Source organism: Molothrus aeneus, chromosome 14, assembly GCF_037042795.1.
Source record: "Molothrus aeneus isolate 106 chromosome 14, BPBGC_Maene_1.0, whole genome shotgun sequence".
Lineage (NCBI taxonomy): Eukaryota > Metazoa > Chordata > Aves > Passeriformes > Icteridae > Molothrus > Molothrus aeneus.
In genome coordinates, this window is record NC_089659.1 from 1,769,033 (window position 1) to 1,791,336 (window position 22,304).

Consider the following 22,304-nt stretch of genomic DNA (forward strand, 5'->3'; position numbering starts at 1 on the left):
AGCAGTGTTTAACACATCCTGAAATCACTCATGGTACAGAATGTCAGTGTCTCCTGGAATTTCAATGTGCACTGTTCCAAAAGCAATCAGAGATAATTATGTAAACAAGCAGTGCCTGGTAGTAACATCAGCATCTCATTATCCCACTAAAATAAAACCAAGATCAAAAGAGGGCTCCCATATCCAATGCATGCCACATCTTTGAGCATTTTGAAGGAGATTTCCCCTAAGGAAAACATCATGTGTAGGCCTTACACCATATGTTCCAGCCTACATTTCTCCCAAGCTGTCTCAGCATTCCAAATCCAAGTTATCAGACTGATCCCATAGTCCCGATAAATCAGTGCTGAGTGGAAGTGGGAAAGGGAGAGTTCCTTGCTTTTATGATCTGAGCTGCCTCCAGCTGGTAGGAGGCCAGCACTGGCCAAAATATAAATTACTAAAAGATCCTCCAGTCAAAAATGAATCATAGACTCATGGAATGTTCAGGGCTTGGAATGGATCTTCAAGATGATCTATTCCCAACCCCTCCTGCCATGGGCAGGACACCTCCTCCTAAACCAGGCTGCTCAAGGCTTCATCCAACCTGGTTTGAACACTGCCAGGGTTGGGGCATCCACAACCTCTCTGGGCAACCTGTGCCAGGGCCTCACCACCCCCCAGTAAAAGATTTCATCCCAATATTTAACCCAAATGTCCCTCCTTTCAGTTTGTCCCAGTACCCCTTGTCCTATCCCTGTTATCCTTTGCCTTCCCTGTACTTGCTCTCACCAACATCTTGAGTTGATCTGATCTGTGATGAAACCAGAGAAAGCTCAGATTGTGAGAGCAAATGGGATTCTCCATCCATGAGATGAGCAGTTAATTCCTGGAATTCTCCATCCATGAGATGAGCAGTTAATTCCCAGGTTATTCTGAGCATAATGACAGGAAGGTCTGGGTATAAAGCAGATATGCTGGTGCTGCCTCTCCCCAGCTTACATAACTCCAGGAAACACTGTCAGTCCTGTGCCCTGGTACCTGCACATCCAGAAGTGCTGTGGGTTCAGAGGCATCCCTGGGCTCTGGGTGTCCTGGGAGCCCCTTTGAGCTGAGATTCCTTCTCAGGCAGTGCTGGGCTCTCAGCTCCCCAGTGCAGGCTCTGCACACTGAGCAGTCAGGTTCACAGAGTAGAGCAATTCTGGAGCAGCCACATTTTGACCCCTTCTTCAATGCTTTATCCAAAAGATTTCTGCTGTTCTCATTGTGCCCCCAAGTGCACAGCACATGAGGGTGTTTGCAGGAATATGCAGGAATGTTATAGCCAGTAAATCATACACAGATTCTTCCAGGGCTGGATACAGATTCCATTCAATCTCCCATGTTAAGACTTGATGAAATTGTTTCCAAATTTATCATCCAGCCTCTGGGATGCCAAAATGTCCAAGACGAGGGTTGTGCTGCACAGGAAGCATTGGTTTAGGGAGGAGGAAGAGAGGGAAGTTACAAATCTTTTTGTTTCATCCACTGTAGGTTCAGTAGCATTTTAAATCTCAGCTTAGACTTCTTCTGAATTTTACCTGTGAGCTCTGGATTTACTCAGAGGCCAGAGAACTCTCCCAAACTTTTGTGGGAGTTAACACAAAGCTCCTTCACAGCATTCAACTCCACAAAACAATTCCAGTTGCCACAAGCTGTCCTGCCAGGGATCAGCCAACGCTTGAGTGGCACTCCAGGTAAACAGCAGTGAACAGAGTCAGCAAAGAAAACAAGGCTGCAAGGCTGGAAGGTCACTGCCAAGGGAGCCTTCCCTGGGGGATAATGCATATCCAGTGGCTGGTGAACCAGGAGAGGAGCAACTCCACTCATGGGATTGAACCCACTCAAGGTTCTCGTGGTCCTGGCAGGGGCCAGGTGCCCACAGCCCTCTCTGCACCTGCTCACAGGGGTTCTCAGGCAATGAAGGATGAGCAGGAAGGAATTACTCACTCTGTGTGTATCCTCCCAGTGCAGGATTCTGGCAGGGTAGCAGTTTGGAAAGCACCAAGGAACCCATTGAATGAGCTGGAACTTTTCTACCACTGACCAAGAGATACTTTAGTCTTAAACTAATCAAGTTTATTTCTCCTCTGCCCTATTTTACCTTGGAGTGGTATCACAAAAGCAGAGGAGACAGTGTGATTGGAATCTCTGAAGGGACAGAGTGAATCTGTGGGGTTTCCAAACCAAAAATGCAGATTGTGAGTGACTGCAACTCCTTCTTCACTTGAGCTCGTGTGACTGCCAGGCTCTGGGTGACATCAAATGCTCAGCAGAGACCCCCTGGGCTGAGACACAGACTGTGCCATCCTGAAGCCCTGTCATTTCTCCCCCCAGGTGCCTCTCCATACCCTGGGGTGCAGATAGATGAGGATTTCTGCCGGCGGCTCAAGGAGGGGACCCGGATGAGATCTCCAGAGTATTCCACTCCTGAAGTGTAAGAGCTGCTGGGAGCTGTACACCTCACAAAAGAGATTGTGGGGAGGGGGAGGAGACCACAGCTGGGTATTTTATGTTCAGTAAAGCTGTGATTGAGTATATTCTGGGTGTCTGACAGCACGGACTAATGCTAAGGACAGCCCAAGTCAGCCTGACCTTTGCCAACAAGAAGATGATCAGATGCCCCATGTCAGCTGCAGTTCATGGAGCTACTCATGTATTACTACATGGAGCTACTCATGTGTACATGCAACTACTCATGTGTTCTACACTACTCATGTAGTTCATGGAGCTCAGACTTCAGATTCTGTGACAGAAACCCAGTACCCATAACCAGGAGTTAGTTCAGCAGTACCAGCAGGGCCCAGCAGCCAGACTCTAAGTTAGGGGAAAACCAAAATCCTGCAGGCTCAGCTGAGGCAGGAGCATGGAAGCAAAAAGCATCCCACATGGAAACTAAACCAGAATTTCAGCATGTGGAGATCTGAACCCCTCTCAATCCAAAGACCCACCAAAGCAAGTAGCAGTGGAATGAAAGAGCTTGGAAGCAAAGCTGCCATCCTTTGCCATTCCTAATGCCTGCTTTTCCTGCAGCTACCAGACCATGCTGGACTGCTGGCATGGGGTGCCCACGGAGAGGCCGACGTTCACCGAGCTGGTGGAGCGCCTGGGGGATCTCCTGCAGGCCAACGTGCAGCAGGTACAGCAGGGCCACCCCTCTGCAAAAACGGGCATCTGGGGTGTGCAGGGGCTAAGTTATTAAACACCAACATGAGACTTCACCTCCTAGCACAGCTCAGCAGGAAAATCCCTGCTGGGATGAGTAAAGACAATGTTAACTACTCAGATGTTAACTACTCAGATGTTAACTTTATTTCTGATTTTCTTCACCTCCTGAACTTTGTCTCTCATTTCCAAGTTTATGTTCACCAGTGCTCTTCGGAGCTTTGCAATTATGCAGCTTAAAGCACAGAAAGTCAGGTATATAATGATTAATTTCATAATAGTTAAACCAGTTGTTTTCTTCTTCAGTAAAAACAACCAGATCAGTTATGCAATTGCCAATTTAATTGAAGAAGAAATCAAATACTCTCCTCCAGCTCCTTCCTGTTTGTAAACAAATTTAGTGGAGCTGAGTTGAAGAGGGCCCAGTCTGCAATAGGAAGAGCTTGTGAGTTTGATTCTATAACCAAAGTAAATTGAGGAGACATAAAAATCATGATAAGGGAATAGGGCACTTAACTGCTTCTCAAAATTAAAAACAAAAAGAAGCACAGGGAAATTTGGACAAATAGTTTCAGGAGCTGAAGGCAGAGTCATTCCTGAGGATTGCTGCAGGGGGGTAATGACAATGCAGAGCTCATTACCATGTGCAGCAGCAATTCCTGGGAAGGACAAGGAATTCAATCCTTTCAGGCTCCCATTTTAAGGCCTGGCTCTTCCCAAGCTCCTGAAGTTGAACAAAACTGAGCAGTTCATGGGCCATTGGTTCTGACCTGGACTGGAATCCCCCAGCCCATGTTCAGCCACCCCACATCACAGGGTTCCCAAAGTGCCCCAGTTCCCTCACAAAGCCTCCTGCACAGTCATTCTTGGGTGAAGTGTGCATTCCACTTCCATAACTTCCACAGGGTGTGAGGAACATGATAATCACCTTGAACAAACACCACAGTTAATTTAAAACCCAATTGAGTCCTTCCTCATCACAAAGCTCTGTAGGATACAATAACCTCTCACATCTGAGATGCAGCACAAAATGAACTTTACCAGCTTTGTGCTCTTTTCTGTTTTTAATTTCACAGGATGGCAAAGACTACATTCCACTGAACATCACCTTGTGTCCAGATGGAGAATCCAACTCTAAAACCTGCCCTGTGGAAGAAAACTTGAACAATGGAGTGAATCGCTGGAGTGCAGTAGAAACTGGGTGAGAACAGCAGATACAGGGTGGGGGAAAAGAAACATTTCACTGTCTGGTGTCCTGCCTTGGTATGGCTGGTGAAAGAAGCAGACAGGTTTGTCATGGTGTTGGTCATTAGACACAAGAGGTGACAAAAGAGAAGTGGTCCAGGAAACTGGGCTGTGTGAGCAGGAAACTGAGCTGCAATGGGTGCAGAACCTGCCTGGGCTTTGTGCTGACCCCTTGACTCTCCTGCTTTCAGAAACAACAGCAAGAAGAGACCCCTGAGTGTGAAGACATTTGATGAGGTGCCAGTGGAAAAGGAGAAAGTGATGCATGAGGTAAGAGAGGTGACTGCAGCCTTCCCCAGCAGGTTCACAGATCACTCAGCAGCAGCACCAGAAACTCTAATGAGAGCTTTTGGAATAATTTGGGAGGAGAGAACTTTAAATCAGGCAGAAGATTTGGCTCTGGCACCTTACATCCAGGGCTGTATGACAAAAAAGAGGGACCTGCATTTCTCTTAACAAATAATTTAAGGAGAAGCTCACATGTGATTACCCTGGCTTTGATCAGGCTAAGGGGTTTTATATTCAAGACATATTTCAAGATGTTTTTCCACCATAAGAAAGTGGCAGCTCATTGAAATGAAGCTCTTGGAGGGACATGTGTCCAGAACACATCCTGGCTGCCAAGACAATCACTTGGTGGGGGTGAGGGTGTTCAGTTCTGGGTGTTCTGATCCTGGTGGTGATTCACACAAAGGGCTTTAACCTTGGATTTTCCTCACTGCAAGTGAATGTATTTATTGCCAGTTTAATGCCATTGCAGGGTGGGAGAGTGTTAAAGGGTTTAATTTTGCTCCAGGGGAAAGCAAAGGTTTGTTTTGCTCCAGAATGAGGGTTCTGCTTGTTGGCTTCCTCTGAAGTTATGGGTGGGATTTTCTTATTTAAAAATTCCCCAAGAACAACTCCTGAATTCCCTCTGTGGTCCAGGCAGCCCCTGGCTGCAGCTCCATGTGCTGCCTCACTGGCACCTGCTGTGTCCCTAAGGAGGACAGGGACATTTCTGCAATGCACAGATGCTCCAGGGGGATCAAAGTTTAGGGAGAAAGCCTGGATCCCTCAGGAATCCTCCTGGCACAGGAGGAGCAGCAAAGGAAAGCTCAGCTGAGGGTCCCTCTTGGACAGAGCCATTCCTCAGAGCAGCTCCCTTGGGAAGGCTCAAGTCTGCAGCTCCAGCTTGTCCTGGAAATATTTCATGTCCTTGCCCAACACAGCCTATTTGTCATTTGTTCTCTGCTGAGCACAAACTGAGGCCCATTATTGCCTTGTATTTTCCCAGATGGAATTTCTGCCTCTTTATCAATGCATCTCAGGGATTAGCAGGCTTAGAAATTTCCCTGGCTCCTGCATCTTCCCTCTTGCAGGATAAAATCTGTCCCTGTGAATCACACAAAGACATTTGCTAGATCAATGCAGTCTCAAGAGATTATTGCTGCCAGCAGGAGCTTTACCTGCCTAAGAGCTCCCTGCTCATTTTCTAATAAACCTTTACATGAGGGTGAAAAGTTTCCAAAAAGGGTGATAAGACATCAAGAGATCAGAAATAGATGTGATGTTACAACAAGGGTCTTTTAAATCTAAATCAGTGTGTGATCTGCTTTTGGACAGTGCAAGTGTACTTTGGTTATTGAAGTTTTCCTCATTATCAACCCTGAATTGTCATTAGGTCATTATTTCAAAGAGCTGCCTGAGCTCTCCAAGTGCTCCAGCACACCTTCCTGCCATTGTGCAGTTATCTGCAATCTCTGTGGAGATTCTTTTAGCAGAGAGGTGTAAGCAAAATGCAGAGCAGCCCCCAGATGAACTGTTCCTAGACTGTTCCCTGTTTGGAGGGGAAACAGTCGAGACAAAACCCAGAGACAAGCTGGGTTTTACTGGGGGTTTGACATTAATTCAGGCTTTCACTTTATACTTCCTAAACTCACTTATAAACTGATCTTAATAACAACTGGTAGATGACCAGAGCATGTATAAAAATGCTTTTTCTTGTTATTTATGGTTTGATGAGATTATTTTTTATATCTTGATCAGTTTGATTGGCAAAATCAGACTGAAAGTTTCTCTTCTATGTTGAGAGCTTTTGCTATCTTGGTTCTGACAAATGCACAGATGTGCAACTATCCAGCATCACAAAATATTTCAAATGCAAAGAAACACCCAGAGCATTTAATGTTATTAAATAACTTAAAATGAGGACTGTGATGTCTGTGTACTTGCATAAACTTAGCACAAAGTTTAACTGCAGCCTCAAGACTCAGCTTTAGGTGCAGCAGAAGCACAACCCCAACTTGAATCGAGACAGTTTTGTTGGACAGCTCATAAAAAAATCCATAAAGGCCAGGGCCATCCATCTTTACAAAGCAATTGCATTTACAAAATGCTGCTGAACTTCCACTTCCTTCAAATCCCAGTGTTTCTAATTGTGTATTTCCAGTGGGTATTTAAGGAGCTTTTCCTTGGAGGAGCTCAGCCAGAATTATTGGATAGATTCTTTATGAATCTCAGTCTATTCATATCTCAGCTATCCTACGTACATGGTGCCCATATGTCATGCTTAATATCAGTTTCAAATTTGAAAATGTCAAATTATTTTTTGATATGTTCATTTTAAGGGTGCTCTTTGGAAATGCAGATCAAAACCTTTAATGTCATAAAAACAAGTGAAACATTCCCAGGCTCCAGAGCAGCATTATCAGGAACACTTGGATAAAAACTGATAACACAGGCCTTGATAAAAGAATATCCTGAAGGATTGTGGCTCCTGCAGCAGTCCCAGGTTCAGATGTCCCTGATGTTCCCTTCCTTTTGCTCCTCAGGAGTCTGACAGTGGGATGGTGCTGACCTCAGAGGAGATAAAAAGCCCCAAGAGGTTGGAAATCCGTTCCTGGCCCTATGGGATCATGGCTCTGGCGTGAGTACTCTGGGGGATTTCTTTTTCAGACAGTTCTTCCTTTCAGAGAAATGCTTTTGAAATGTGCAGTTTGTTTTCTGCTGCCAAAAGGAAACCTCTGGGTATCCAGGCAAGCTAAGAGGAGATGAACTCTGAATTTCAACCCCATAACCAGAAAACCTTGGTGATGTGTTTTAAGATCAAGGGGCAGCAGATTCTGCAAATGGGAGATGATAGGTGGAAAAAATGAGAATACAGAAGTGAAATTTAGCTGTTTGTTCACTTCAGTTGTTCACTGCCTCCCCAGGGTTCTCTCTTAGTGATGGAGCAGAGCTTGAAGAACTTGATTCAATAATGCAAAAGCTGACATTTGTAATTATAGCAGTGTGTAAATTGAAGCCAGACAGAAGGAGTGGCATCTTTGCAGCTCATGGGATGTGAGTAAACTTAAAATGCTTGTTCATAGCAAAGAGCAGTCCTTTACAGAGCCCTGACTGCTGTACTTGCTTCATCATCACTCTGAGAATTCCCTAAACCCACCACCTCTGTAACCCCTGGGTGGTGTTGCTCTCACCTGGTTTACAAACAGAGGCTGGGACAGAGTTTGCTGTTTGTTTATCCACTCATAGTACAATAGAGAAGATTAAAAGCAGATTTTTAGCTTTTTGCTCACAGTTCTTTGTATTTCAGTAACAAGCACACAGGCAGAAGTGGCCCAGTAGTGAAAAACTTCTCCACCTTCCTAACAACAGTTTGCCATTTTACTGATTCAAATGTCAACATGTGGAATTTCAAAGAATAGCTGCTCAAAATACTAAAAAGAGATATTATTATGTAGCAATGAATTCCTTGTCTATTCAGTTAATTAAGCTAATTACTACTTGCCTAGAGTTTTCTCTGAAATATACTGAGATTTGTATGAGTTTTCTGTGTTCTGAGGAACTCCATGACCTTTCCCAGCAGAGCAGATAAACTATCCTTGCTTGTTCTACACCAAGTCACCCCTTTTCTGCACCAAAGAGAAGTGAGGGATGAGAAGAAGCCCTGGTGCACTTCTGGATATTCTGGGAGAGTTGGCAGGAGAGGGCATGGCCAGGGTGTGGCAGTTCTGGAGGAGGTGACTCTCACTCAGAGGGAAAAGCAGATGGAAAGGGCTTGCCTTGTCTTCTGATGCTTTAGAAGCATCAATGCCCTGATCTTTGAGGGCAGGAGAGGAGGAAAAGGGAGAAGGAAAAGGGAGAAAGAGAGAAGGAAAAGGGAGAAGGAGAGGAGGAAAAGGGAGAAGGAGAGGAGGAAAAGGGAGAAGGAGAGGAGGAAAAGGGAGAAGGAGAGGAGGAAAAGGGAGAAGGAGAGGAGGAAAAGGGAGAAGGAGAGGGAAAGGGAGAAGAAGGGAAGGAAAAGGGAGAAGGAGAGGAGGAAAAGGGAGAAGGAGAGGAGGGAAAGGGAGAAGGAGAGGAGGAGAAGGGAGAAGGAGAGGAGGAAAAGGGAGAAGGTGGACAGCACCAACAGGAGCATTAGGATGCTGTGGATTGTGCTGGATGGCAGTGTGGCCTCAGGAATGTGTTTGCCCAGCAGTATTTTCCCTGAAGCAGTGTCCCAGGGCTGGACCTGGTGGGATTAGCAGAGATCCTGATCCATTTCCATGTTTTTATCCCCTGCACACACCCAGAGCATTCCTGCCAGCACAATCCATTGCTATGGAGACCAAATGGCAGCAGCTCAAAACCAGGAGCTGAAATGTCAGGAGCTGCATCCCTGTGATGCTTCACCTGGGCTGATTCACCTCTTTCCTGCATGATGTCACACTGACACAAATCCAGCAGCCTCCCTGGTGGCATTTATGCCTCTGAGGATTTCTGTCACCCCCCCCTGGCAGCTTTTCCCCGTTGCATTTCTCCTGTTTGGATAAAGACTTGGCAGAGGAAGGTTCCCCCTCTGCCCTCTCCAGGCTTTCTCCTTCAAGTCTGAGCAGTCAGCACCCAGCCAGATGTGGAAGCACAAAAACCCCCTAGGAGCCTGTTCTTTAGGGATTCCCAGGAAACCCTTCTGAGCTGCCAGCAGGGCCCCTGGGAGTGGAGGGGAGGCTCTTGGGGGCAGTGCATCCCTGCCTGGCCCCACCACCTGGGCTCTCCCACTTCACTCAACCCTGCCATGGGGATCCCACCCAGCACGAGGTTCCTGAGCCCTCCTGTGCCAGCAGACCCTGCAGACCATCCCAGCAGAGCCTGCAAGAAGCTGGGCTGTTCTCCTGCTGCCACATCCTCTCCTCTCCCTGCCACATCCTTCCCTGAGAGTCTGAGCTCCAGCTGAGAAAGGTTTTTTGTCAGCTCCCTTTTTTTATTTTTATTTTTATTTTTATTTTGAATCTTGCAGACCCTCCTTGGCACAAAGAGCAGCTCCAACAGTGCAGAGCAGCCCAAAGCCCTCTGGTTTGAGGACAGGACACCCCTGGGTGCTCCTGCACTGACAAGTGGCCAAACAAGGCTCAAAGCCTGTGGAACAATCTAGAGAGGTCAGAAGGGAGTGTGGGTTTAACAGGGGAGATAAAGTCACCCTTGTTAATGGTGTATCTCTCTCTATCAAAAACATTTACCCTGGATCCTTTTCAAAGTCTTTCTTTTCTAAAACAAAACTGTTCAAAGGCTTAGCATGTTTTCTAAACCAGGGTGGCTGCATTTATTATTTTTGCCAAAATCTCACTGTTTATTTATTCTGCATTCATTCCTCTGTTGAGTTTAAAATTTGCCAACAGCACACACCATGGAGTGTCAGTGTCAAGAGTTTAGTGAGGATGAATCTGATACTCTGGGCCTGGGCTCACTGTTAGGCTGGACTAAGCAAGTCTGAGCTTTTCCTACTGCTAAAATAGAGCAGGAAAGTTCTGAGTGTTTTATGCTGCTGAAGTAGGAAGTCACAGCAGTAGCTGCAGTGAGAGATGGAAAGATTGGCTGGGATAACAACCCTGGAATCAGCATTCAGGGAAGCACAGGGAGCACAGGGGATTTAATGATGGGCTGACTCTGGTGTCAGCTTCCAGCTCATAATATTATCAGGCTACTGCCAAGCACTGCTTTAAAACCCTCCAGAGACTCTATAATCAAGTTCTTGTTGAAGATGACAAAAGGTTTGGTATCTGCTCAGTTGTCCTCCCCCAGCTCTTCCCCTTCTCCCCAAACCCAGCATCCTGTGCTGCTCAGAAATCCCTGCTCTGGTTCTGGCCCAGGCCCACGAGCTCAGCTGAGGCTCAGCTGATCCTCTCTGGGCCCTGGATGCTGCACCCACATCCCAGATCTGCCTTTGCCAAAACAAGCTGGGCCTAGGGCAAGGCAGCAACACTGAAATGAGGGATTTTGCTCAGCAACAGCAGATATTCATGTCCAAACACACAGAACACAACAGAAATACAGCCAGGATTGGGCTGGAATCTTTTCCCACCTTCTCACAGAAACAAGGCATGGAAACATGTTTGCTCCAGGGCAGAATGGAGCTCAGAAATAATAAATACATTTCTTGTTGTGCCATGCAGCACCTTGCACTGTTACCTGACCTGAGGTCTCCAAACTAGAACCTGGAAGGAGTAGCTACTCAGGAGTTATGTAAAGCACTTTTCGCAAGGATTATTCCCTGTGCTTACAGTAGCAAGGAGTGGAAGGGGAATTGTGAGAGGCTGTGGATTTGACTGCAGGGTTTTCCATCCCACTGCTTCTGGACAGGGACAGCTGAGCAGCCTGGCCACACGTGTGAGGGGACACGAGGGTGGATTTGGCCTGGGAAGACTTTATGACCTGCACTTTGTGTTTGAAAGGGCTCCCAAACAATGAATTCCTGAGCCCAACTCCTCGAGTTCTCCTGCCAGCAGAATGCTGATGCACTGGTGCCCCAGAGGGGAACCCAGGATGAAATTCCTCCTGCACAGCACTCAGCTGAAAATGTATTAAAGCAAACTGTGAATCAGTCATAGCTACCAGAAGGAAAAAATAATCCTTTTATTTCTTTATTTGCTGAAAAATTAAAATTAAAAAAAAAACCCTCTGTGCTTTATTAAACACCTTTGAAGGCTCCTACAAAGCCTGAAGCTCCTACATGTTATTAGGAGAGGTAGACATGAGACAAACTGCTCTACTTGGCAGCAATCAGCCCAATTTCTCATCTTTCCCTAAACACAGCCTCTGAACATGGCCAGGTTTCCTACATGGACAGAAAAGTCCACTGGTTTTTCCTACTGAGAGCAAAATACTTGGGGTTTTTATGGCAGAGCAGGAGGAGCTGCTGCACTTGGGCAGGAATCCCTCCCTGGCCAGGGTGATTTTCCTGCAGCCATCCTTCTTTCTCCACAGTCCCCTTCAAGTCATTGACCCCAAAATGTAGATCAACAGAAACTGCCTCCCTCTCACATAAAATAAACAGCTCCACTAATGGTTTCCCAGCTCTTTGATGGTTTCTGTATTTTTCTATCTCCAAAATCTCTGGTTTTGTACAGTAGGAAGGAAAAGCCTCAGCAGGTCACTCAGTCCTTCAAGCTACTGCAGGATTATTCTCTGTGGTATCTTCTAAACAACTTTGGTTCCTTCAGAAAACTAAAAAGTTTGTGGAGGATTAATTAATATTCAGGCTGTGTCCCCAAACAGGACACCTTGTGCATGGAAGGTGAGTTCTGAGGGTGGTCACAGCAATTTGTGACAGGTTTGGGTCAGTGGGCAGCTGAACCCCAGCTGAATGTTGTGGTGTTCCCACTGATCCCCAGTGCTGGCCATGCTGGGGACACTGAGGGGAGCCTGGGCTGGGACAGCTCCAGCCCTGAGCAGATTGATCCAAACTGATTTATCCATTATCTCTGCTGGGCTCCTGTGACCGTGTTCACAGGGTCTGAGCATGAGGGAAGAGATGAGGATCTGACTCCATGTTTCAGGATTGAGTTATTATTTTATCATAGATATTATATTAAAACTATACTAAAAGAAGAAAGGATTTCATCAGAAGTCTAGCTAAGAATAGAAAAGGAATGAAATGATAACAAAGGCTTGTGTCTCAGAGAGTCTGAGCCAGCTGACTGTGATTGGCCATTAATTAGAAACAACCACATGAGCCCAATCCCAGCTGCACCTGTTGCATTCCACAGCAGCAGATAACCATTGGTTACATTTTGTTCCTGAGGCCTCTCAGCTTCTCAGGAGGAAAAATCCTAAGGAAAGGATTTCTCAGAAACAAGTCTGTGACAGGCTCCCACAGCACTGCAGGGTCAGGCAGAGCAGAGCAGTGAGGAAACACCTGGGGGGCAGTGCCAGCCCAGGAGAGGCCCTGAGCCAAGGACTGGCCAGCTTTTAATAAAATCAGTTTATTACATATCCATCAGTGACCTCTGGAGCTGCACAGTTGTGTGATTGCCCAATCCAGCCCCTCCAGTCAGAGGCTGCTTGCTGGGGGCTCAGGGAGAAGGTCCCTGCCTGTTGGGAAGGATGAAAGTTTGACAGGAAAGTCTCACAGATATGTGTGCTTAGCAGAAAGATTTTTAAATGTAGAGTCTGATGAAGGAATAGAGATGGAAGCAAGTTTTGATATAGAAGAAAAGAATTGCTGAGCCAGTCTCACTGGCTAACCAAGGGTGTGTTAGTTAGAGGGGTTATTATGGCTTAGAGCAAAGGATAAACCCACCCCAAACAAGAAGATGTTTTCACCAAGCAGGAAGAGAGCACAGGCAAACAAGCCAGCAAATGTGGCAAGTAGAAAAAAGGTCTCAGAATTTTCCACTGCAAGAAAACTGAAAAACAACTTCTAGCTTAAACTGTAATGTACTGACTTTTAGTGATTGGAGAACAGTAACATGAATATGGTAATTATAGTAGTTATGATAGGCTATAGATAACAGTTAAGGTATAGATTGGTTCTACTGTATGAAGATGCTCAGTAAAGAACAGTATAAAATGCATTGTAACCAAAAGAAAAGTATAAAATGCATTGTAACCAAGAGAAAAGTATAAAATGCATTGTGACCAAAAGAAAAGTATAAAATGCATTGTAACCAAGAGAAAAGTATATAATGCATTGTAACCAAGAGAAAAGTATAAAATGCATTGTAACCAAGAGAAAAGTATATAATGCATTGTGACCAAAAGAAAAGTATAGAATGCATTGTAACCTAAACCAAAGGGTGTCCAGGGCTGCCTGCAGCTGGAGCTGACAGCTGTGGGCACAGCTCTGTCACCCACCACCCTGGATGCTGTAAGCTCTTGGATGGAATAAACTGCATTTTGGAGAGCCCCTGGAGTCCCACATCCCTCATTCCCTCTCACCTGCCAAGGGGCCAGGCCAGGAAGGCACTTTTGGGGACCCTGGAGCCCCAGGCCCTGAGCACAGCCAGGCAGGGCTGGGGCAGGTCCTGAGCTGCCAAGGACAGATGGAAAGGGATGAGCAGCCTCATCCCCAGCAGCAGCATCTGTACATGCACAGCAGGCTCTGGCTGTGACAGCAGCATGAAAGGGGAAAATGCAAAGCCCCACAGAGAGCTTTAATTAGGAAATGCATTGGGATGAAAGGAATAGTATTGGAAGTTAATTGCATTTTGGTCTGCCATGAGATAGCAAGTGACACAACTTCCTTCTGACCCAGCTCAGCAGCTCTGTCTCTGGAGCAGGGAGGACATTCAGGAGTCCTCCAAAGCCCAGCCTGATCTCAGCTCCAGGCAGAGTTATTTATTCCCAGAGATCCAAACTCCTGACCCACAGGGGCAGGAATCCAACAGGAAAATTTGCTGGGAGTCTACAGGGGGCTGAAAATTCCCCTTTTAACCCTAATAACTCAGAGAGATGCAAGTTGGGGGCCAAATTAAAGTGATACATGTGGGAAATGAATTTGTAAAGAATTTTTAAAGTTTGACAGGAGGTTTATGTAGCATGTATTTGTATGTAAACTTTGAGATAAGAAATGCTGACTTAGAAATGTTATGGAATGGGATAGACATTGTTGAGAAATAGAATTAGAAGTAAGTTTTAAAGTATGGTTTTGTAACTAAGACTAGATACTTTAGAGAAATAGAACTATGAAAAATGTTTTATAGTAAGACTTATGAGGGGTAGTTTTAAATTATTAGTTTTAAAGCAGTTACAGCATCCCCACACTGTAAGTGCCTTAAAGCTAATCATTTACAATTATCCCTCTCAAGCTTCCAAATTAAACTGATGCTCTCAAGCTTCTCCCTGTCTCCAGTGACAACTTCAATACCTGGCAAATTGGAAGCCAGAGCATCCATGGAATTGTCTGACACGAGCCAATGGAGCTGAGTAACAAAAGGAGAATCCCATAAATAAACAAAGCTGTGCTTGCATGGCTGATGTCAGGGAAGTTTATCTGCAGACAAACTGTGTGTGTGGACAATGGACAGCTGCCAAATCTGTAGGATACAAAAGGAGTTTCCACTCCTGTTTCTCTCTGGACAATGAGGCAAAAGTTGTGAAAGCAGAGGGTGCTACATTTTTTGTTGAAGTTCTCAGGGTTACTGTTTATTTTAGAATTTCTGCTCTGCCACTCCACAGGTTTGGTTGCAATGCCTTGTGCAGGTCTGAAAGCACAGAAGCAGCAGCTCTGTTCTATAAAGTGCAGCAATCCTGGAAGCCAGGCTCATCCTAGGCATGCAGGACGTGGTGGGCTGGCTCCTACAGCTCAGGTTCACTTCCCAAAGCTGGAGATGCAAAGCTGCCATGGAAAGCCAGACCAGAAGACTAAAATCAGAGCCTAAATTAACCAGCCCATGTCCCACTGCAGCTGGGCAGAGCTCAGTGTGTGTTGTGACTGAATCTGGCTGCACAAGAGCTTCATGGGTGATGTACAGAACATGAGCACCCATTCTGTAGGTAATTCACAGATGGGGCCTGCAGGCTGCTCCTGTGCCTGTGCACAGAGCAGGAACCACTGCTCTACTCCAGCCAGTGCTCTGAACACCTGGGATCTTTCCAGAACCAGCAAAAATTGTAATTATTTTTTTAATATAGTGACACTGGTTCTGTCAGCCAGTGGAAATATCTGCAGCTTGTGGGAAACCTGAAACTTTTGACAGGTTCCAGATTCAGAGAGAACACAACTTGTAAAGTCCCAGCAGCAGAACCCAGCAGGGCAGATTTACCCTTTCCAGCTGAAAGGAGCTCTGTGTGGCCATTCAACCTGCTCTGTCTGCTGTACCACCCAAAAAACATCACACACACACAGTTCCTGTCCTGGATCTGCTAATTTCCTATTCATGGCTTTGCTGCCCTCCCTGCAGTTGCTGTGTCTGGCTCCTGGCTTTGGTTTGGTTCCTGGAGCAGGAACTGGCTCTGCTTTCTTCCTAAAGCACCCCAGTGAGAAAATGAGCAGCTGCTGGGGACTGCAAGCACTGCACAAGTGCCAATAAAATGAGTGTAATGAATTCTACAATTATTTGATGAACTGTTGACTGTTCAGATTTGGTTTAGGGTCATTAAAATGTAACTTGATACTACTTTAAACACATATGAAGCACACACACACAAAGTGCTTGGGCACTGCCTGATTTTTAATTCTCCCAGGCACATTCAAGTCATTCTGAGCTGAGACTTGAGCAGTGCTGTGATGAGTCTGTGGCTGAGGCTCCTTCCCCAGAGCTGCAGTCAAAGGGTCCTGAGCAAAGTGCAGCAGCTCAGAGGCCACTCTCACACTGGAACCCTTTAGAGCACCCCTCAGTTATCCAGGCCTCTTCCAAGGAGCTGCCGGTGTCCTGGTTTTGCACCATGGAAGTGCAAACCAAGATTGACAGAACATCCTTTTTAAGGCAGCCTGTGACAGAAAGAACCTTCTGAGTTCTCCACAGCCCTTGCTGTTCCTCGAGGTCACTTTGTGACACAAATCTCAGGGTTCTCCTGCTTTGAACCCTGAGGCTGCTCCATGTGATGGAAATTGCTCTGTCCCACCCTTCATCACCTGGAGCAGGGGAAGACAGGGAACAAAAGCAGCTGGGGTGCTGCAAAGCACTGCCCTTCAGCAGCCCCTGGGTCAGGAATGTTCAAGGGCTGGGGAATATAAATGGGATTTTGCCCTGCGCTGCCTGGGTATGTTCAACACACACTCCTGCTTTCGGGATTGGTTTAAATTAGAGTCTGCCAGAGATTATTCAGTATTTCATCCCTTATTATGCTTCAAGAAAAGTCATAGCCTTCAGTTCTGCTTTCAGGAAAGTCAAATTTTTACTGACCTGTGTCAGAACAATGAGGGAGGATATTACTGTGTGTACAGGACAGGTGCCTTTACAAGTAAGAGATCTCTGGTGCACTGAAATGTGGTGAGCTGAAAGGACAGGGCAGCAGAGCTGGAATTACTCCTAAATGTACTTTTAAAACACAGAGTTATTTAAAATACCTCAGTTTCCACATCCAGTCAGCAAAATTGTCCTACAGAATGCCATAGAGGTAAATGGATATATTTATATATTTACTTCAAGAAATCATTTTGACCATTGGTTATGGAGACAGGCTGGATACATGCCCATGTTTGCTCCCAACAGGAGGAGAGCTGTCAGCAGGAGCAAGGAATCCATCCTGGCTGACCACGAGACTGTCAAGTACCAGCCAGCAGTGCAGGTGGAAGAGGACACCATGGAGTTCCCCCTGGAAGACTCTGTCCTGCTCCCTATGGATCCCAGCCTGGAGTGCCACAGCCCTCCCCCAGACTACAACTCTGTCATGCACTACTCAGCCCCCCCAGTGTAAGCAGGGCCCAGGGGCTGAGCTCAGCCCTGCCAGGCTCTGCTGTGCCCCAGGGAGCCTGGTGAAACAGGAGGGAACTCTGCTGGGATCATGCTTCACATGTTTCTTCTGGCACATCTCAGATGGGATTAGAAACAATTTCAGAGCATCGTCTCTCTTCTCTTTAAAGGCCTGTTGCAAGATCTGCAGTGAATTAATGGCATTGTCTGTCAGGGTCATGGTGGGAGCTGGAACCCTGAACTGCTGCCACTCCTCCCCCTGCCTGGGGCTGTTCCTTGGCACTGCCCAGGTTCCTGCATCCCCACTTCACCCCATGAGGGTCATGCCAAGCTGGTTGGGAACACAAGATCCAAGCTGCTGGCCCTGACACATCCTGCAGGGATTGGGTAGGCCAGTGCTGGAAGGGATCTGTTGAAAACAGCAGCAGCACATGAATGTTTTGGGCTTGGAGAAAAGCTCAAACACCCTTCCTAACTTGGGATTTCACCTCCTGTAAATATTTCTGAAATCCAAGTAATATAAATATTTTGCAATCAAGCTATTCTGGTTCCAATGTGGATTTAGTAATTTCCACTGCCCAGAGGATACACTCCTAAAGATGGCATGGCCCAGAGCAGGCTGGCAGTGCTCGTGTGCCTGCTCTGGGGGGCAGCAGGGCACACAGTGGGGTTAAATCTGAGGCCCTGGGCTTTGCCCTTGTTCCTTGTTCCAAGAGCAGTTTATTCTGCAGACATGCAATAGGGAACCTTGCTGGAGATGCTCTGTAATGGTTGCAAGGCAAAATCACTGCCTTAAGGAAGAACCTTCTCAACTCAAACAGAACTTCCCAGCTCACACACACCTTTGTGTGAATGTGCAGAAAACTCTCATTACCAGCACAAGAGTTACACAAAAACTCACACACTCCCTTGAGGCACCAGCAGGGCAGCAGCATTTTTATGTTTCCTTTCTGCACACAGGCTATTTACTAAAACAACACACAAAACAGAAAATAGCATTTCCTCTGGATTCTGTGGGGGTGCTCAAGGGTTTGATCCTGGGGATACTCTCCCTGTTAAGCTGCAAGCCCATGTGACACACAATTCTCTTTGTCTTGCCAAGGTAAATACTGGTATCAAATGCAAAGCCCTTCCTGGGTCCAGGGTAATTCAAAGCTGTTGTTGCAGCAGGACTGAAAGGATCACAAATTCTCCCCTGTGAGACGCTGACAGTGGGTTTGCCCCTGCCCCAGAGCTGTGGGTGGCAGGGACTGTTACAAATGTGCCCAGGTGCCCTGTGTGCCCTGTGCATCATCACAGCAGCCTCACAAATCAGCAAATCATCCTTAGCCTTTCATGTGCTCTGTAACAATCAGAGTTGGCTTTAAAATTTAGGAAGGAAAGGTCTCCAGGTTGCAAGGAGAAAAAACCAGGATGAGTAAGATGTTCACTGACAGCGAGGGCTGTAACCTCCTGAGTTACAAACTGATCTGGAAATGGCTCCCTGTGCAGTTTCCCCTCCAAGCTCTGCACAACCCTTTCCTTTTCTCCCTCCATTTGACTTCTTCAGTGGAAAAATAATTTTTTTTCATGATTCAGACTAGAGGGGGATGAAATCCAAGCCTTGCAAAATGATGCTGTTACCTTGGCAAAGACAGCTGCACGCCCTCGCAGCAGCCAAGGAAGTTTTCTGGATGAGTGCTTGCAGTGGGCTGTGCAGAAGGAATCACAAACAAGCCTCAGGTATTATCAAAGGGGAAAACAAATCTCCAAACCCACCCCACATTAACTGTGAACTCTCAAGCATCTGAAGGATGGGCTCTGGGGAACTGCACTGCTTCTTCTCCTTGACTTCAGAGTCCCTTATAAATCACCTGCAGAGCCCCCTGCTCATAGTGCACCTGCTAGATAGGTGTGGGCTGTAGTTGCTTTATGGTCATTTTGCACTGCTTTGTATTTTAGTACCTATGTATTAAGTAGAGCTGGTCAGAGAAGAGAAGAAACTACTGGGAAAGGATTCTGATGAGCCCCAGGAAGCTCACTGGATTGGATTTTCATCAAACACTGTTAGCTATCTATAGCTCTGATCAATCAACTGACTGATCAATCAATCAGTTCTTGTGGAAATAAGTGACTGATGAGGCAAAGGAAGAGAAGGTGCAGCCTGTGTGTGGCTCTGCTGTTGATGGCCTCAGCTGGAGATGTTTGTTACTGCACCTTGGGCTGGAGGGTGAGAAAACGGCGCTGAAAAACCTTCAGTGAGGAACTGTGAAATGTAGGAACAGAACCTGCAGGTGTGCTCTGTGTTTTGAGGAACCTGGGAAGCTCTGCTGGGGGAGCTGAGCACGGGGCCTCCGCTGTCCCCCCTGTGCAGGATGAGCTGCAGGGTTTCCCCAAGGGCAGAGGCACAGGAGCACATTGGGGAGCCAGGGCCCTTCTCAGTGACAGCCACCAGCCCTTCTGTGCCACCTGAGGTGGTGGCACAGGGCACAGCTCCAGTGCTCCAGCTGGTTAAAGCCCAGCTTGCACTGACAGCCCCACTGAGGGCTCCTCTGCAGTGGCAGAATTGAGAATGTCCTGAGCACATCAGCGATGGAAGGGACTGACTGATGTTTGGGCAGCTGTTTCCAATGTTATTTCATGGAAGATTTTTTTTCCTCCTTATAGTAAATGTAACAAGCAAAAGTATTGCCTGAAAAGTATTATTGAACATATTCTATTTTATTTACTAATATTTTGTTTGTCCTTCTCTCGCCTCCCTTAATTTAATTATTGTTCTCTTCTTCCAATGATGTATATAGTGTACCTTGTAGCAACAAATATAGGATTTCATTTATATGGTAAAATTTGTAACATTTTAGTCCAAAAAGAAAGAACTACTCAGATGTAACAGAGTTAAGTATTGTACTAAACATTTCACTAATGCTTGCAGGCCAGGCTCCAGTTTACAGTGCCCCATTAGTGCCATGGCACAGCAGCTCTCTTGGCTGGGAGTGCCTCTGCCTCTCACTTCTTCTCCATTTATTTAGTTTCAGTTAGGAAACAGGAGGAATTTGGCAGGTTTATCTCATTCCTGGAAGTGTCACCATGTGCAGCATGTGTTAAAGGTGAGGGATTCCCACTGCCTGGGTTTTAATTGGAGGCTGGTGGATTGGCTAGAGGATCAGAAGGGGTAAATTGTTTAAATGATGTGATGTTTATTATTTTTTCAGACTTCTCAGGGATTCTTACTCGACTCCTGTCTGCCAGCTGCTTTCTCTACCCTGAGCTCAGTGGGATCTGCATTAACATGTACCTTTGTTTCCTTTGATGGTGCTCACTCCTCCTGCTTTTGTGCCCCTGGAAGCCCAGAGAACCAGGGCAAAGGAGCTCGGAGCTCTCCATGGAATTTTGTTGTCTCTTCTCCAACAATCACCTCCCACCAGGTGTCCAAGTGCCTTCACCTGCATGTTCTTGTTCAGGCTGGGGTTGGAACAATCTCCTGTCTCCTCTTCTCTCTACTTTTCATCTGTTTCTTGTTATTTGCTCTGCCAGTCCCTTTGGATTGCTTTGCTCTGCCTTTTCCCTAAGATCAGGTGTAGGATCATTTCACTGCTGTTTATCCTGTGCTTGCAGAGGCTGAACTAGATAATCTGAAGTGAGATTTTCACATTAAACCCTCTATATATAGCCAAGGAAAACTAGTTTGTATTAGTTTGTCTGGAAGTCTCTTTGTGTCCTTCCCTGAATAGGAGAAGCTTTTTAATCTACTGATTTTTCAATATTGGTGTCTGGAGCAAAATGAAGGCTGGTGACTGTGTGAATGTGATCTTTCCCAGAGTCCTTTCCTCAAGCAATGAGGTTTCTGTAAGGTTCTCCCAAGTTATCCCCACAAGAAGGGGATCCCCAGCAAGGTTTATCCCGAGTACCTGCTTGGGATGTCAAGGAAATCAGATAAAACTCAAAGTCTGAGTAATGGTGTCAAACAAACCCCCTGGCTGCTGCAGGTGAGCACACTCAGGGCTCCTGCTGACATCCCAGTGACACTGAGCCTCCTCCCTCGCCTGCTGGGCCAATGCCAGGAACCCCAGAGCACCCAGGTGTTCCTGACCCTGGATGTGCTCTCGTGCTCCCTGCAGGAATCTCAGCTGCCATGCAAGCCTGCAGCTGGCCAGGCTGGTTCCTGATGTTCCCCTCCCTTATCCTTCATGTCCTGCCTCACTCTGCAGATTCCATCTGGCCTCTCCCAGCTCTGGGGATGTGGGCTGGGCTCCAGGATCCCTAAATCCCACCAGCACCAAGGGGACACACCAGGAACTGCTGCAAACAGTTCCTGTAGCAAGTAGCTACAGAGCAAGATAAGCATTATCAGGTTTCCCTGAACACAGGAATTGCTCAGGATCAGAATCACACTCACAGATCAGCCTAGAGGCTTTTTCTTATCATACAGTGAATTAAAAACACAAAAGGCAGCAATAATTCTTTTTTTTCCTCCCTGGAAATGTAATGGCCAAACACTGAGATCCATTTTCCTGCGTTTTTACTACACCACAAAAGAACAAAGGATTTTGCCAAAGTCACAGCACCAGTACCAACTTACACAAGTAAAATTCAGGGAGGAGTTTGGGATTTGAGGAGTCAGGCAGTACAGGGGACTGTGGGGGTGTTGAGCCCAAGCCCTGGTGGTTTGTTTGACATTGTTATTGCCATTTTTGTGAACATAGAAAGGAAAACCTGCTGGCCTGGGTCAGTTGGGACCACAAGAGTGACAGGGAGACCAATATGGGATGCACTGAGCACTGTCTTGTTCTCCTGGTAGCACTAAATTCATTTTTCCTTAGACCTTGAGTTGTCAAAGCAGCCACTGAAAACTGGGAAAAAACAGAAACTTGGGACCTACAGAAATAAACTAAGGAAAACTGGGAAAAGCCAGGAACTTGGGACTTACAGAAATAAACCAAGTGCCATGTTCAAACCACCAAGGAGTGTTTGTCTGCCATGTTCCTGTCTGCCTGAAGAATGTATGCACTGAAAACAATGCTTTCTTATGTAGTCAAAAATTGTACTGTATCTATTAACCAAAAAAATAAAAAGATTCTATATTTATACAGCCCAGGGCTCCTCTGTGTCATCTCTTGGTTTGAAAAGCCTTGTCCTTGGAGCAGAATAAAAATAAATAATGCAGCAGTGTTGAGAGACTTTTGCAAGGCATAGATCTCATCCAAATTTCTAGAGGGGGTTCCAAAGTTAGGACAGAGGCTGCCACACTGCTCAGAGGGAGCGGCCCACTGCGTTTGCTTGAAAGATTCACAGACCTCTGAAAAA

The 22,304-nt window shown here is 46.3% G+C and overlaps 1 protein-coding gene across 1 annotated transcript in view; it reads left to right on the forward strand.

The window, feature by feature from the left end:
* LOC136562532 (vascular endothelial growth factor receptor kdr-like) overlaps positions 1-22,089 on the forward strand; it is a 129,597-nt gene extending 107,508 nt beyond the window's left edge. The window contains exons 25-30 of the mRNA XM_066559421.1: positions 2,356-2,455; positions 3,052-3,157; positions 4,260-4,384; positions 4,620-4,698; positions 7,239-7,333; positions 16,821-22,089. Coding sequence (XP_066415518.1) covers positions 2,356-2,455; positions 3,052-3,157; positions 4,260-4,384; positions 4,620-4,698; positions 7,239-7,333; positions 16,821-17,025 — 710 coding nt within the window. The 3' untranslated portion in view covers positions 17,026-22,089. The remainder of the gene's footprint in view (positions 1-2,355; positions 2,456-3,051; positions 3,158-4,259; positions 4,385-4,619; positions 4,699-7,238; positions 7,334-16,820) is intronic.
* Positions 22,090-22,304: the final 215 nt, after the last annotated feature.